At 45.3% G+C, this 16,634-nt stretch overlaps 1 protein-coding gene and 2 long non-coding RNA genes across 6 annotated transcripts; 2 read left to right on the top strand and 1 right to left on the bottom strand.

The window, feature by feature from the left end:
* Positions 1–837: 837 nt before the first annotated feature.
* On the bottom strand, positions 838–15,501 carry LOC142893734 (cilia- and flagella-associated protein 337-like). Of its 4 annotated transcripts, XM_076034587.1 has the most exons (17): positions 15,139–15,501; positions 13,643–13,883; positions 13,148–13,294; positions 12,813–12,935; positions 12,561–12,732; positions 12,148–12,194; positions 11,924–12,061; positions 11,659–11,847; positions 10,790–10,981; positions 9,548–10,012; positions 9,305–9,454; positions 7,510–7,694; positions 6,237–6,376; positions 5,504–5,652; positions 5,211–5,419; positions 3,759–3,886; positions 838–2,814 (listed from the first exon to the last, which is right to left on the bottom strand). In XM_076034587.1, exons 1-17 carry the CDS (start codon positions 15,429–15,431, stop codon positions 2,762–2,764), a joined length of 3,021 nt encoding a protein of 1,006 aa, XP_075890702.1. In that variant the 5' UTR covers positions 15,432–15,501; the 3' UTR covers positions 838–2,761. The 4 variants fall into 4 exon arrangements, with proteins under 4 accessions (XP_075890702.1, XP_075890706.1, XP_075890703.1 ...); XM_076034591.1 differs by lacking the exon at positions 13,148–13,294; XM_076034588.1 differs by lacking the exon at positions 838–2,814 and having other exon boundaries at positions 3,076–3,886; positions 15,139–15,500.
* On the top strand, positions 952–7,089 carry LOC142893737 (uncharacterized). The gene is made up of 3 exons (XR_012927741.1): positions 952–1,084; positions 6,242–6,443; positions 6,824–7,089. It is a non-coding gene; the product is annotated as an uncharacterized LOC142893737 (long non-coding RNA).
* LOC142893738 (uncharacterized) lies at positions 14,539–15,133 on the top strand. Its single transcript, XR_012927742.1, has 2 exons — positions 14,539–14,680; positions 14,768–15,133. It is a non-coding gene; the product is annotated as an uncharacterized LOC142893738 (long non-coding RNA).
* Positions 15,502–16,634: the final 1,133 nt, after the last annotated feature.

Below are 16,634 nucleotides of genomic sequence, written 5' to 3'. Positions count from 1 at the left end.
CATCAAACAAATCAAACATTCTGGTCTGCTTATGCATTTGTTTTTGTTTTCAAATAAAGTAAAATGGGAAATTTTTATAAGTTTAATTTCCTTTTGGACACCAAGGCGAGCGATTGGCCACTAAAATGGGCCATTATTCTGGCATGAACGCCCCAAAGGTGTCAAGAAAGTAGCTAGATGGCTAATTGCATTGCGTTGTTTGGTCTCTGTCTTGATGAAGATGAGAAGTTTCAGTTGCAGCCCTGCAGGAAGAAGAACGCTGCCTCCAGCCGCTGTCACGCCTTTGTTTGCCAAAGCCAGTACATACATGGCTGCACGCATACGATTTTGCTGTTTGGACTCACTATTGTCTTCATCTGCTAACAGAGACAAATGCCTAACTTGCTTATGTCTAGCAAATATTTACCAGCTTGTACTGTGGGTGTCTTTTTGGTTTACGACCTGGTAACCTCAGACAAAACAAGCAATTTGTGGGTAAATATTTTATTGTCTTTCTTTGTTTCATTCTTCTGTACAAACGAAACAAAAAAAAAAGAACTACAATGTTTGCATATACTTCAAATTCAACAAAAAATTCAAAACAGCCACATGAAAAATGGTTCACTTGATGAACTGAGCTAAATGACTGAAGAATCGGGCAGAAGGACAATACTGGAGACAACTGACTGTTGGACAATTAAGACCAGTGTGGGTGTAGACGTTAACAATTAAGGGGGAGGAGTTTTGAAAAGCTAGGGCTTCATAAGGACAAAAGGACATCACGTGATTGATTGTAAGAACTGGTGAAGCACGTAGGGGGAACAAGCATTGAGGAGAGAAGAACACATTTGGTCCATTGCTCATTGGTTCTGGCTTGAATTATTTCTGCATAATTTCAGCTGCCTTAAATACAATTTGAATAATTTACGAGTTTGTAAATTTCTTTTGGACAACACAGCGATTCATGTTCACATTTGTGTTACAAGTTATTTCCCTTCCACCCGTCCACGTCCTCGCTGCCTTCAGCAAGTGATTGAACAGCTGCAGGGTCCTGGTGTTGGAGGTTCTCTGGTGCAGTCACAGCAACAAGCAGTTGTTTTAGGAGGTAAGACGGCCGTCCAGATGCTCTTAGCTTGGCTGTATTCTGCTGCTCTGCTACAATGTCTAGCAACATTATGGGTACATACGCAGTGGACGGTTTTGATGGAAAAGGAAAATGGATCAAAACAGATTAAAAAATAGACTAATCAGAAAGCAAGTATTGTCTGCTTTTAACACATCGAGGAGTTTTTGACATGAGTCAGACCAATGACTCCTCATTATCTGGTTTAAGAGGTAAATCCATAGACGACAATTACAGCCTTCCGGCACTCCAAGTGGGCCTGGTATGAGAAAAAAATAGGAGTTAACGTGAAATTTAGGAATAGATCCAGACAGCAAAAACAAAAAAAAAACCCAACTTATTGTGATCACTTGTGAGTTGAACTTTTTTTTGTGCAGCAGAATTCTTCACTTCTGCTACTGTTTTGTGTCCTTCTCTCATTATTTCCCCTCTCATCAATCATGGCATATTTTTGGAGAGCATCAGTGGCAGCGGCCGCAGCTCTGAGTCGACAGGAAGTCAAATTGTGCCCTCACATTCCTCCTGCATTGATCGAGGCCTTTTATAGCTGCGAGTTCTGACCTGTGGTTCCGTGTCGGCCACAAGCATGCGTACGAAACCAGAGCGCCGCTGATGACAACAGACGGTCCCACGAGTGTTTTTACATAATACGCTGAAAAGTAATCTGCACTCTGTAGAACAAACGAGGGGAAAAAAAGAGTTCAGGATCAAGAAAAATGCCATTAGCGTTAGCATTATTGATTAGCCATAACATTTAGTAATGACATTAAAATAACGAATGGAAAAAGGAGTCCAATGAACTCTCTCTCCCCCCTTTTTTGCTAGCTAACATTACTTATTCAACATTTGCATGTGTGCGAGTGACAGTTTGTCCAGTTGTGTTGACGACGAACCACAAGAAACCAGAGCCGGTCTATGGCTTGTTTAGCTAGCATCCACGTCACCTGCAGGAAGCAAAGCTAGCGTGGCTTGCTGCTGTGCTGTAGCATGTTGACTCATGTTTACACAAAACCTTCTACATGGGCGATATGAGCGCATGTATTCAAGTTGGAACAGCATAAGAAAAACCAGAGGGATCACACAAGATTGAGTCCAATTGCTTCTCCCAAACTCCGCAGCAGCGTCTGTCTGAGGTTTGCAGACTTGTCACATTCAGCGGTAAGCAGCGGGTCCCTGGAGAGTGATGAAATGAACAGGGTGTGTGTGTTGTTGTTTTTGCCGCTTGAACAGCAGGAAGAGACTTTTCCTCTTGCAAAATCACCTTGAAATTACGTAAAAGCTGAAATTCCAAATAGAAAATATGTCCGGTGCAAACAAACACGTCATCTTTGACGAAAGCATCTGACTGTCACAGGAAATTTGAAATGGAAGGCAGGAATTTTATAATAGCTTTTTGTGAGAGGAGAACTTGGTGTCACTTTCCCTCAGTGGGAATGCATTTCACTATTGTCTTATCAGTATTTTGAACGCATCGCTGAAACCCAAAAACCTAGGATATTTTTAAATTCTTTATTATTTATTTTATAAATAAAAGGAAGACAACAGCAAAACAAAACAGCTGCATTGAAAACAGAATCAACATTTACATTTATCTGTGACTGGCACAAAAAATATGTTTCTACAAATATTTCCTGATAATATTTGACATTGTGTAGAATTTTAAGGGTGGTCCAAAGCTTTATTTCCTCTCCTAACCACTGAACGCATCATGCCTGGAGGAGGAAGAAAGAAGAGCTTTTAGCCAGCATAGAACAAGTCACCTGCAGGGGCAGCAAACTGGCCAATCAGCTGCGGCTGCTGTGTCGGATGTGGCCAAACAGATGTCCCGTCTCTTGGCATGACGCCTCCCTCTGGTCGGAGTCCTCGCACACATACTGGTGAACACACACATGCGTAATTATCAGTGTTGGCGGCTTCAGCACCCGCAGAGTCATCAGCTGCTGGTTCCTACCAGTGGCTGCTGGGGTTGTTCCGGAGGCCAGGCCCAATGTAGAAGAGAGTAAACAACAATGCAAAAATGTGCTTGTGCATGCACGCGCGTGTGCATCTTTAGATAACGTTTGTGCTTGTGAGGATATAGGAAAGCGCAGCTAATTACTTGCTTTGGCAAGTTGGGCCCGACACTCTGGGCATAAATGCTCACAGTCTGTCTGTGGCGTCTGTGAGGAGCAGTGCGCGGTTGAAGGAATATTTGCGGGAAAAAGAGAGAGGGGGGGAAGAAAAAAAAAATATCTGGCTTGTGTATTTGGAGCAGAACATCGCCGAATGTTCCCGAGCTGAGTTCCAGACCTGACGAGGGGGGAATGCAAAGAATGCTCCTCACTCTGCTTCTCATAATGTGGAGAAATTGGCCATGATTTAATCAGAGGATCAGGTTTGATTAGCTTGGGAGGCCGCGCTGACTTGTAGCAGCTGTGCACGTACGCGCGCACACACACACACACACACACACACACACACACACACACACCTTACTGGAATGGACATTCCCAGTACACAGACAAATGTGAGAGGGTCAGTCTCAGGCCGTGTGAGTGCGTGTGTGTGTGTGTGTGTGTGTGTGTGTGTGTGTGTGTGTGTGTGTGTGTGTGTGTGTGTGTGTGTGTGTGTGTGTGTGTGTGTGCGTGTGTGGGGGACTATTGCACAGAACAGTCACCTCCAGAAGGGGCTTTTCCATTCTGACCACTGTTGGCGGGACCAGGAACTTGAACTTTGACCCCGCCGAGCATGGCGCTGTCACCCGCTCTCGCCCTCTCGGCTGCTGTGGCTTCCCGCGGCGGCCTCCTGTGGCCGTGAGAAGAGGCAGGAAGCACCGTTGGCTAAAGGTCATAGCAGCTCTTTGGCTCTGTTGACATTCGATTCAGGCTGCAGGTTTCATAATCACACGCTGACATGAGTCTGAGTCTGAGTCCTGCTGTTTTATCGGGTTATTGGATCCAGAACTGCTGCAGCTGTATTTCACTCATGACGTTCGTCCACACAGAGTGGCTGGGCTCAGTGTGTGTTTGGACGGCCCTTCATGCAGGTAGATTCAATACGTACTACCTCCAGTAGGTCAAATCTGACTGCCTGTCCTAAAGTGACCTAAAGTGCAGCAACAGAAGCCACAGGGACCGAGATATCAGTATTTTGACATATCTGCACATGGAATTCTTCTTAACTGGCAAAAACCGAAATTAAGTTATAATGATTGTCAAAGCAAGAAACTGAAATGAGATAATACACTTAAAAATGACCTTAATTACATTTCAATCAATAATTTTGACATCCTGTGTAAAGTTAAGGCAGTTTTGTTTTGTTTTTTTTGGGCCCGGCTGTTTTGATGTCGAGATCAGTTTCATAAGAGAATTTAGCACAAACTTTTCGTGGCTCGGTGCTGACATCATTGTTTATTTGGGAAACTATGTGCTGGCTGAACTGAACTGCCATAATCGCAAACAGATTTGACCGTGTACACACAGGCACACAAACTGTCTAGTGGTTGTTTTTAGCACTGATGGCCTCTGATGCAGCGAGTGACGACGGCGTCACGGGGGACGGTGTTAGCGATGGGTGGCTCCAGCGAATTTCTTTTTTTAATAGCACAGAAAACACATTTCCTTCTAATTCTCTACCGGTTAAAGGCCCACAGTATCGGATGTACTGCCATCTACTGGTAAGAAATCATATGTAAATGTATTTAGCCTCATGCTACAGTGACCTTGGTGCCACATTAGCTATCACATTAGCTATTTGGCTATCAAACCCAAACTTGAAACCCATCTGCTCTTCAGCAACTTTCTTGCAGGAAAGGCCCCTCCCACTGCCACTCCCACATTAATCCCAGTTTCCTGATCTTCCACTTGATCTCGCATCTTTCCCACATCAGTGACAATTTGGTGGCCTTGAGATTTCGAACGACATACAAATTCTATTCGATAGATGTGTAATTTACTGGGCCTGTAAGTTATGTGTTTTATTTTTTAATTTCCCTGTTGACAGTTGGGATAGGCTCCAACAGACCCCTGCAACCCTGAGTCCAGGAGGATAAAGTGGCTATAGAGGATGGATGGATGGATGGAAAGATGGATGAATTTCCCTGACACCTGAATGTGCTCGTTGCTCCTACCTCTGGTAGGTTGCAGCCTCAGTCAAGCTCCAGGCCGCTGCCTGACCGAACTGACCCACACCATCACCATCACTTGTCCACAGTGACGTGGAACCGTCGGCTGACGCCGCCAGGACAAAGGACCTGTCGGCCACCTGGGCGACGTCCACGCTGAGCAGCGCCGCGTTGTGAGCCTTCCAAGACCTCAGCAGAGGAGGTCGCTCCTCTGGCTGCGAGGAAACGGGACGGCTCAGACATAAACAACGGCAGCATACATTTATGGCAGACATTTCTGTGTATTTCATCTGTCTGACCTGCTGTTGGTCGCCTGCGGCAAAGTGACAGATGTCCCAGACCTGGAGCCAGCCTGAAGAGTGTCCACACACCAGGACGGTGTTTCCAGTCTGATCCGAGCCCAGGCTGAGGACACGCTGGCCCGGCTGCTCTGGAGCGTAGAACTGGCCTGATATTTGGGTTGAAATGAAGCTTTTTTTCAGTTTTCTGACCACGACAATGACCTAAAAATCCACCCCAGCGCAGACAAACAGTCTCCTGTAGGTTTGGGTTCCTTCAGGTCAGCAGCTGCTCTCCCCTAAAAGCTGCATCCCAGCGAGTCTATATCCAGTCCGTCCCCTTTGCCAATTTCATGCGGTCTGGACTTGAATAAAACATAAACTCCGGAGACAAATTGCTACCCTTTGACTGCTCGCTGTTATGTCACACATGTCGCAGTTTCAAATTCCCCTCTGGAAGGAGGGCACACACGCACGCACACACAGAAAAAGCAAAATGCACTCAAGCTGACTTTGAGCGCGGCGGTTCCAGTGGGTGAATCCCACACCGCTAAACACAGATGTGTTCTGGAAGGAGACATAGTTGTGGCTTGCCCCGGAATGGTGCAGGCGGGAGGCCAAGTTGACAGTTCAGTCTGACTGTCACTGGCTCTCGCCTAAATCCTACTCCTTAATGAAGTGGAGCGCCTTTAAAACAGATGGCCGCCTGTCAACGACTCGCACAGTTTAAAGCTTACTTTTCTCCTGCTCTTACCGTAGAGACGCGCCTGGCCGCTGACGCTCCAGAAGCTGAGCCGGCCACCCTGCGAGGACACCAGGACGCCTCGGTGCTTCAGCTGTCTGTCTCCAGCTCGACGCTGCAGGAACAAAAGGCCGTCGATGGGGGGCGCCGCTCTGCACGAGCAGGAAGAAAAAGCCGAACGGGAAATAAAGCGGAAGTTAAGGTAAAGCAACTTTAAAGGTGGCGACACGGTGGCGCAGTGGTTAGCGCTGCCGCCTCACAGCAAGAAGGTCGTGGGTTCGATTTCGGGGCCCGGACCTAGGACCTTTCTGTGTGGAGTTTGCATGTTCTCCCTGTGTCTGCGTGGGTTCTCTCCGGGTTCTCCGGCTTCCTCCCACACTCCAAAAACATGCATGTGAGGTCAATTGAACATTCTAAATTGTCCGTAGGTGTGCATGTGAGCATGAATGGTTGTTTGTTTCTATGTGGCCCTGCGATGAACTGGCGACTTGGATGTCACCCTGCCTTCGCCCTAAGACAGCTGGGATAGGCTCCAGCACACCCCCGTGACCCTGAATAGGAATAAGTGGGTATGGAAGATGAATGAATGAACTTTAAAGGTCCAGGGTGCAAGTGTTAGTGGCATCTAGTGGTCAGAAAAAATACTGCAAGCAATTGTTTTTAAACTCTGTAAAACCCACTATGATCGAAACCTGACTTTTGCAGCTCTTTAACTTGTACTTTAGTGTTACTGGCATATCAGTGAACACACTAAATGGACTTTCTACATCACAAGCCGAGCTGATTATCATAGTAATGCCTCAGCAGACGTTTTTTATATATTAAAAAATGTGGGCAAGGTGTCGCTGCTTGAGGGCTAGTCATCTTCTCCGCTTGCCAGCGCAGGCAGTGAGCAGTTGGCCAATCACAAGAGAGTTAGCTGCTGTTCCAAGGCGGAGCCACGGATGGAGCAGGTAGGGGAGGGGGAAAGAGAGGCAGAAGAGTAAAAGATTTTGGCTTTGTGAGGCCTGTACTGCTCAAACCAAACAAACCTTGTTTGTTGTTGGAAGTAGACGCCCAGAACATAGCTTTGTCTTTGCATTTGAAGGCAATGCAGACAGGAAGTAATCAGACAACCACTAAATAACCTCTAAAAACAACAACAGTCAGAGTGTCTAATCTTGCAAGGAACCACACGTCCGGGTTCCTCACACACCACAACACTACTTGGCCTCAGTGTGTGTGTGTCGCTCTTGGGAGGAGGCTCGTACTGCTAACAGCTGCGTGTTCAGCTGACCGCACTCACCCTGACTGTGCGGACCGGTGCAGGTGCTGCACGGCTCCCTGCGTCTCCAGCCTCCAGACGACGAGGTCGGCGTCGTGACTCGCCGTGGCAACGACCCCCAGCGTGGCGCACTGGCTCACAGCCAGGATGTCTGATTTGTGGACGCCGGCCGACTTCCACCACATGTCTGCTTTCACGTACAAATCCTAAAGACAAAAAAACCCATCCTTTTCTTTACAAAATCGCACATTGCTTATCTCTATAGGGAGAAACCGTTGGCAGGCGGTTGTGCATGTGAGCTTTTAGAGCCAGTTTACAGAGTGTGTTTACAGCGCTGGAACTGCGGAGGCCCAGCACGGCGGACATCAGAGGGGCGGCGGGGGCGCAGATGTCCCGCAGGCAGCTTTGATCTCACCAGGTGCGCATTTTTAATAAGATTTGCGTCACTCTGCTGATATCACTCGATTTCCCCCCAAAGAAAACAATCCCCGCATTTTTTGGGGCCTTTATTTGCGTTCTGAGGAGCCTGGCTGTGCTGACATGCGAGAAACATGATAATGAGAAACATTAAGTGCTGAGAGAGGTATTATGGTTGGAATTTGCAGGAGAAGCACAAATAGTGAATGTTAGCGCCGTAGCCTTTAGGTCTCGGATCTGACCGCAGAGCAGATTGTGGTTAAAAGGTCGAGAGGAAACGTGTAACACAAGGATCTGAGGTGTGAAAATTCGCCACACAGCACTTTGCACTGTTTCAACTGGCAGTGCTTTTCTATGCCTTTCATATCCCAGCTCTCAGTGTGTGTAAATGTGCTTCCCCCTCAACGATCTACACAGCAGAGGCCCAACGCAAAGGTACCGACAGCGCCGCGCGTTGAATCCAATCACACTTTTTATTGCAGGAAATATTTTTCCGAGGTGAGAATTCCTCGCGAGCTCTGACAGTTGCAGGCATTCCTTAAGAAATAGTGTTTTAATCCTGCGCAGGATTATTTACTATGGTGACAGCTGTTTATGTGTGACTCATCGTCCAGCTGTCAACATCTGGGGAAGAGATTGTGGGCGAGTGAAGGATAAAGCGTCATGATGTGTATGTTCTGACACAGTTCTTTTTTTCATGTCTTAAGTCACTGTGCGTGCCGCACTTCCGTTATCTCATTGGTCAAAATTCCAACGTCCTGCTCATCCGTCTTGCCGTCCTTTTCCAATCAGTCCTTGGATTCCATTAGCAGTCAGCTTCCTTGTGGTTGTGGCTAAAGCAGGAAGCAACTGCAACTGATGAAGAGGAGCCTAGAGAGTTGGGAAGTCAATAACTATTGTTTAAGATAATATCATTGCCGCTGCACTCCTGACGGTTGGACAATATAGAGTTTCTAGTGGTGCCAGTGCTAATTCAATCATAGTATACAGATTAAATTAGAATTAAAAGTTATGAGAAAGGCATGATGTGAGGTCCAGCCACGAAATAGTGTAAAGTGGTTTCAAACTCTTCATGTGACCATCAGCAGGGGACAATTTTTATTGATAGACGGCAGGTACGTCCAATCATGTTCCACGTTCTTCCAAACTCTTTCAATGGGCTCTTTGCAAGATGGATGAGGGGAAACGCTTCATTGCGTCGTTGATGCAGATCTGTATTTGGTGTTCAGATACTTTATGTATACATGTGATCTACAGAAACAGACCAATAAATCAAATTTGTTTGCACATCCAGCCACAAGACTGGCAGTTATAGACAAGTTTGAACCAAAGAGGTGAAAGGCTGACTGTAGTTCAGCCGGCTTGTTCAGTGACTGCAGTGTACCTGCATTTATTTTACCTTGGCTGCTGCAATGTCGTACTGTGCGATCCGCTGGCTCCAGCCCACGGCCAGCAGCTTGTTGTCCTTCAGACACGTCAACCCAGTCACTGCAGAGTTGGTGACCGGCTCCAGCTTGTGCAAGTTGAGGCCGCTCAGTAAGTTCCACACCTGCAGGGAGGAACAAAGAACTCAGTGCCCTCTTGGAGGTGTGAAAATGCATATTGCTGTTTTCTATTTTTTTTTGTTTGTCCAAAAAAGGACCTTGATGGTTCCACTGCAGGCGGCGGTGATCAGCCGTCTGTGGGAGGAGTCCAGTGCCAAGCAGGTGACTTCTTCTTCTCCGTGCGCATTTAAGATGTGGAGCCTCCTCCTCCCCGTCTCCACGTCCCACGTGAACACGGACGAGTCGCCGTGTCCGGTCACCAGCAGCATCAGGGTGGGGTTGTACAGGGCACAGGACAGGAGGGCCGGGCTGCCGCCGCCACTGCTGCTGTGCTGTGAAACCCCAGACCAGTCACCCTCTCCTCCTTTCCCCTCAGCCAGTGGGAGCAGAGCCAGATAATCTTTGCAGCCAACCACTAAATGGGCCCGCTGGCAGTGGGAGGGGCTCGGCAGCAGGAAGGGGAAGTTGCCGTGTTCCAGGATCTGAGCGGGCTGCTGGCAGGGGAACTGCAGGCGGACGCTTTTCAGACAGCGATGGCTGGAAATGTCCCAAACCCTGAGTTCCTTGCAAAAATAAATAATCTAAATTATTAAACCCAGTGGTAGTGCTGTTCATATTACTGAAAATCAGCAGAAGCAAAATGAGGGAGCCCTTTTGGGGATGTTAACAATGAATCGATTATCAATTAATTGTTAATTAAGAATTGAATCAATTAAATTAAATTAGTTGCAACTATCGTTTTTACACAGGTAGTTAATATCATTATAACAGTGAAGTGGCAGGAAAGAGCAATGTAGACACTGTGATGGTCATAATATATCTGGAACAGGTGACTTTTAAACAAACTAAAAGTTGAAATGTGACCCATTAGAAATCAACATAAAGTCAAAGGATAGATGTGTAGGGTGTTTTTAATGTTCTCTAATGTAAATATGGGTCACATTGGACCCTCAGCATTATTTAAGGGTTAAATAATGTGTTCCTTACACATTTTTCATTGTAAAATTTAGGTTCTCAGAAAAAAAATCACCACTTATCAAATAATCGTTAATCGATCAATAAGGTCAATCAATGAACGATTAATGAATTAATCAATAATTTGCATCCCTAAGCCCTTTGCGACATCACAAAGGGCTTCCTACCTTGTCTGTGTCTTTATCAAACCTAGAGATGTTCCAGCAATACAGCATTTATTTATTTTAGCTAGCACTGTTTTATTAGTGTTTAATTAGTTGCGCTATGCTGCTCCACTAGAGTCTCCATGGGTGAAAAGCCTCAAAACGACTGTTTACTAGTCATTTGCTGGCATGCACTGAACTCCATTTCCCTTTTTGACTCACAGCGTCTCTGGAGTAGCTGAGGATTTGCCTGGCTGGCTGGTAGATTGCCACATCCAATACAGCGGCGCTGTGGCCCAGCAGCACTGCCACAGGATGTGAGGTCACAAAGCGAATCCACAGCCTGACTGCTCGGTCACAACCGCCGGTCGCCATCAACTGCAGGGTGGCGCTGTAGTCAAAACATTTCACTCCCTGCAACGAGACAAAACAGCACTTTTTCTTCTTTTTTTCAGATGCACAGAGTTGAGTTTGAAGACATTTAAAGAGCGATGACGGGGGGAAAACATGTCTAATTAGAAAACAACTTGTCTGGTCTATCGAGAGGAGGAGTTGTTAAGGGTGGTGTACAGATTCCAATTAGTGGCTTGAACTTGCGGGTGTGTGTTTGTGTGTGCGTGTGTGTGTGTGCACTCGACACAGAAGCCGCTGAGAATAATGGGAAGCACCGCCACCCACTTTAATGATGTTTGGTGGAGCGGCGCTACTTCTCTCCACTGTGGGTGTCTGTCTGTCTGGGTGGCTTTTAGCTTTAGAAATAGCTGCTTGACGTACTGCTTCTGTCTGAGGGCGACTGTCAGAATAAGTTGCGTAACGCGGTGCTTTGCAGCGGCAGACTTCAGTGAAAGTTCAGACAGGTTCAGGTCAGTGTCACCTGGACCCGCTAGTGATGCCTTTCACTCACTTCACATCAGGAACTGATAACTGGCTCTCTTTTATGACAAAAAGTATTCACATTCTCATATTACAGCTCATTGAAAAAGGGAATTTCGGATAAATGAATGGTGAATTGAATTCAATTATTTTAATTTATCGTGATTTCTTTTTTTTTTGGCCCTATTTTAAGCAACACTGCAATGTAAAGAAATTACCTCCTTAATTCCCCAAATACAAGGGTCCCGCTTTAGGGTTAGATTTGTAAAGATGACAGAGGCGGCGGGACTCTCTGATGATGTCATGACCACGCCGGCTGCTGGCTCGTACATCACTCTGTTGATTGGCTCCTGGTGGATGTTGGGGATGTGACGGTAGGAGACCATGTCGCTGTGCTGGCTCAGGTCCTGTCGCGGCCACAGACACAACAATCACTGGCTCAGCGTGTCTGTGGCGTAATCAAGGAAAAGAGGCGGGACATACCGGGAAAAAAATTCTCTGTGGGAGGTTTTCTTTCTTGGATGGACTCTTAAAAAGACCTCTGGATGGCTTGAGGAACCACAGGAGGTGGACTCCTCCCTTCTCATCACCCAGCAGCAGCAGCGAGGGTTGCTCTCCACACTCAAGTAAGGGAAAAAAGGAACATAGATGTAATCCTTGAATAGTTCATTGAGAATAAATACTTGTAAACGGACTGTTGTTCCTACCTCAACATCATACCAGTAACAAAGAGCAGTTGGGACACTGCGAAACCCTGATGATGATAAAGCAAAGCATTTTAAATTTTGATTTGTGGCATCACCCATCACTCTATTTTCAATACCCGCTTCTTCCTGAACTCAGAGTGCTCAGAGAGAGCCTCTTCCAACTGTCATAGGGCAAAGGCAGGGTGACAAGTGGCCAGTTCATCACAGGGCCACAAGAGACAAACAAAGACGAACAACCATTCGCACTCACATACACCTATGGACAATTTAGAGTTCCCAATTCACCTCACATGCATGTTTTTGGACTGCGGGAGGAAGCTGGACAACCAAACTCCCCACCGTGTCGCCCCTTGTGGCATCACGCTAGTACAACAAAGAATAACAGCGCATTTTAGTGTGATTTAGTGAAATACCAAACAGGTGGACATCCTCAAACACGCTTGACGTGGAGACGTTGATGAAGTGCAGGTCCCTGCAGTCTGTCGCGATGGCAACCTTGTGGGCGTTTGCCATAGAGACGGCATCAGTGGTCCAACCTCGAAATCTCCTTGTGTTGGCCACTTCCTCTGTTGGGTCTCCTGCTAGCTGCATTGAAAAAATAATCTAAATCATGCTAGTTTGCTTTGCTTGCCAGTGAGTGCACTGGGAGAACAACATGCGCTCACCCCGAGACTTCTGAGGGCGTGTAGGCTGCTGCTCCAGACCGTGGTCTGACCACCTTTACTGACACTAATGTAGCGCAGAGGAGGAGGACTTGAAACCGCCACGACACGCACCATCGGCTCCCGCTGCAGACACATCGATATAAATACACTCAATAATGGAGGTCGCTGAAGGAATTCAATTGTAATACCCGATTTATTTTTAAGTCTTTGTCATGTTTAAAAGGTTTTTGTGTGGGTATTTTTTGTGCATCAGTAGTTTTTGATGTTTAAAACAAGTTGCATTTTCCATTAGCAGGTTTTGATTTCTCTGGGATTTTCTCTCATCGTCCTGGCACCTTGTTGTGAGAACAGTGTCTGATCTGCTGCTGGCAGTCCAGGAGAGCTGCCCTGGGGATGGAGGCCCGCTCCCTCTCAGCGTAATCCAAAAGCAGGTAGGAGCACATCTGCTGCCACTTCACCTGACCAGTGCAACTGATGTCTACCTGGATATTGTGGAAAATGGTATCACAGTGCAGTTTCATGGTTTATCTTGTCAAATCATGGTAACTCTATAATTTAAGTTTTGTGCATTCACATAATCTGAATAAATTTTGGTGAAGTAAAATATTCATGGTGATTTTTCATTGGTGAAAGTATTGTATCATATCATTATTATTATGTCATAGTCTGGTATCATTAAATTATATTGCAACACAATATTGTATTGTATCGAAAATGTTGTAGTATTGTATTGTGTATTGCTAATGTATATTTCATTTTATTGCTACTGTACTGTATACTTTTATCAAACCATGTCGTCGTTGTCTGATTTCATCTCTACTTTGACTTACCTCATTGAAGAACCTCTCAATCCACTCATCCTCAATATCTGGACCAATCACAGACCTCAGGACCTCGCGGAACTCTTTGAAATAAACTCCCCGCTCTCCATCGCCTCGCCTCCTCCTTGCACTACTTCTGTTTGGCCCGTTTGGATGCGTCTGTGTTCCAGTTCCTGTGAAAGCATTTCTCAGGAGCAGCAGGTGTTCCGGGCTCAGCCTCTCGGCAGGACTGACTCCACCAGCTTGATCGCTGCACAGATTGTCAAGATCAGTTAGAGGAAAACTTAATCAAACGTTACGTGGAATACGTGGAAAGTTTTCCAGTTTTCCAATCATATATCCAGCAAACACTTGGAGTGCACAATTTTATCACCAAGAAGAACTGTTTGTATTTCTACTGGAAGATTACGCAGCTCCCAAAACATTCCTCACATAAGCAGAGAGATTAAAAACTACTGCCTGTCTGCACAACAGCAGCCAGACATACCAGAGAAACAAGAACACAAACTGGCTTCTTACTGTCAAGATTCGCCAACATCCATTACCTTCAGTCGCTTAAACTGGATGACACATCAGTTTAGCGCCCCCAAGCGGAAGCTTTAGGACAACACAATGCTGAACTATTGACCGAAGAGAATAAAAAACCTCCCTGCTACCAAAGCCGTGACACAATTTAATCATTGGGTCACAATGGTACCGATCATTGTGACACAACTATTTAGTCCATCAAGGCACGCATGAGTGATTCTTTAGTTCACACTGATTTGCCACAATTAATTTGGTGACCCAGGCTGGGTCACCTGAGGGAGGACGTATGATGTTGAAAGACCCGAAACGCCCGATGAACTCAGGAACATCACTGATGATGTGTCCCAGTAAGCATCTCATGATGTATCTTTCATTCATTGGGGTAATGAACTTGTAAAGTCATAATGACGCTGGACAGAAGAGGTGAAGAGAAGGGAGAGCATCCTGAAAGGCTTGAAACCAAATAGAAAATACATGCACATTTTTTTTTTCAAGTCACACAAAATAAATATTTTTTTTGTTTGCAAATAATATGCTTTCACAGTATATTCAAGGGCTGGTTTGCTCATAGGGAGGCTGTCATCTCACACCACCATGTATCTGCAGCAGCCAAGAATGTAGATGCAATATTTATATCTAGGATGACATACAAGATTTTTCCCTCAACATCACAGTTTGTTTTGATAGAGATACTAGGAATTAATATTGAACTATATTCTCCATATGCTCTCCTGCCAGTAGATTCTACTAAATGATACACATTCTGCCTTTATGGGACACACAAAGATACATCTTGCGTTGAACTGTTTAGCTGAACTACATCAGATTGACACGTTAATACAAAAGATAAGGGAAAGATGAACATTTACTCAGACATGCTTGATTGTCTCACTGAAAGTGCAAAGAATGCAATAAAGATTTCCTTCACAGGTCATACACACCTGAACAATAAACTATATGTTAAAAAGAAAACTCACCAAAATCTTCTGTGTGGCACTTCCTTATCGTAAAGCACCCACTGCTTTCTGTTGTTTCGGCCCGTCTCCATTCTGATAACTTTAAGCTTAACGGTATACACCTTTTTCTTGTGAATGACATTCTTCACATTGCTTTCATTGTTTAATAACAGACATGGATGCAAACAGCCACATGTTCTAACCAGAGCTCCTGAGGCCGGTCTGAGATTGTCTAAACATGCCGGGGTTTTGTCTTCATCCTGCTCCTTTTTTGGTGAAATGTGATTGGCTGGAGGAAAGTATCCTGTCTCCATACAGGGAGGGAAGGAATGTCCAGGCCAATAGATCAATCAGCCATTGGTCACAAAGTGTTTGACTGGGCAGAGAGGGGTGCTGCTCATAAACTGTTGCGAGGGACGACAGGGACAAGAGAGGGTTTTGGAATAACTATGACTCAGCTGGGGGTAACAGAGCCGGGCAGACACTCCCTCTGCGGATTAATCATTTATCAGAGGGTCCTAGAACAATAAGGCTTATATTTCCCCATCAAGAAATCAAACTTATTCCAGTTCACTTGTCTTTTTCTTTTTCTTTTATTCATGAGGCCACGTCATATAACACATTATGTATGAGAGGAAAAATAATGGAACATTTGCTTTTGGTCTAAAGAATAGTGACGCTAAAGCAGTTTAAATATTGCCAAGCAAACTACATCACTCATGTTTACCTCCTCAGTGAGCAGGAACTAACCAGACAGGCTTCCATTCACTGAGGACACTGGGCTTTTCCTGTACACAGGGCTGCTGGAGAATTTCCCTGCACCTGCTGTAATTTTAGTCCCACATGCTTGATCAAAACTCATAAGCTTAAATCACGGCAACTTGACTATTTTGACAAGCAAAAAATTCAAAGCAAATGGAAACTTGCTTTTTCCATCATTATTTGTTCATGCCAAATATGTTTTGTCAGTAAAAGCCCAGAGAAGAATGAAATGTTCCCTAAAGTCTGATATTACAAGCTCTAGTGGCAAACTGTATGTTCTCACACTCCATGGGTGAACTCCAAATCCGGAACATTGCGCAGCAAGCATTGAGTGAAAACAGTGACCTCTGGTGGATGAGATATCATGAACACGTCAACCAACACAGTTCTTCATACCTACCGCCATTGAAATATATTTAACCTTGGTCAAGTTTTTCCAATGAATTTTGTCCTTTACATCAATGAGTTTGGGGATGTTGTAGCTATTAGCACTAACTTCATGTCCTCTTTCACTACATCCATAAACCTTGATGAACCTACACTGGTGCAGTGCAAATCAAAACATTCTAAGACATAAGAGTGTTAGAAAGATGTTTCATTTCATCCTTGTTTAATTTCACCAATTTTAGTCTTTGTCATGCATAACTGCTTGTTCGCTTTTTATTGAGTTTATTGACTTGAATTGAAACATTGAAGGAACTTGCAATATCGCAGCCCGAACACTAGATAGAGCCATAGCCAACTTTTCCAATTTA

This window comes from Nelusetta ayraudi, unplaced genomic scaffold, assembly GCF_046127955.1.
Source record: "Nelusetta ayraudi isolate G7.1 ecotype Tasmania unplaced genomic scaffold, CSIRO-AGI_Nayr_v1 ptg000042l, whole genome shotgun sequence".
Taxonomy (NCBI): Eukaryota; Metazoa; Chordata; class Actinopteri; order Tetraodontiformes; family Monacanthidae; genus Nelusetta; species Nelusetta ayraudi.
This window is presented reverse-complemented; position numbering and strand designations above follow the sequence as displayed.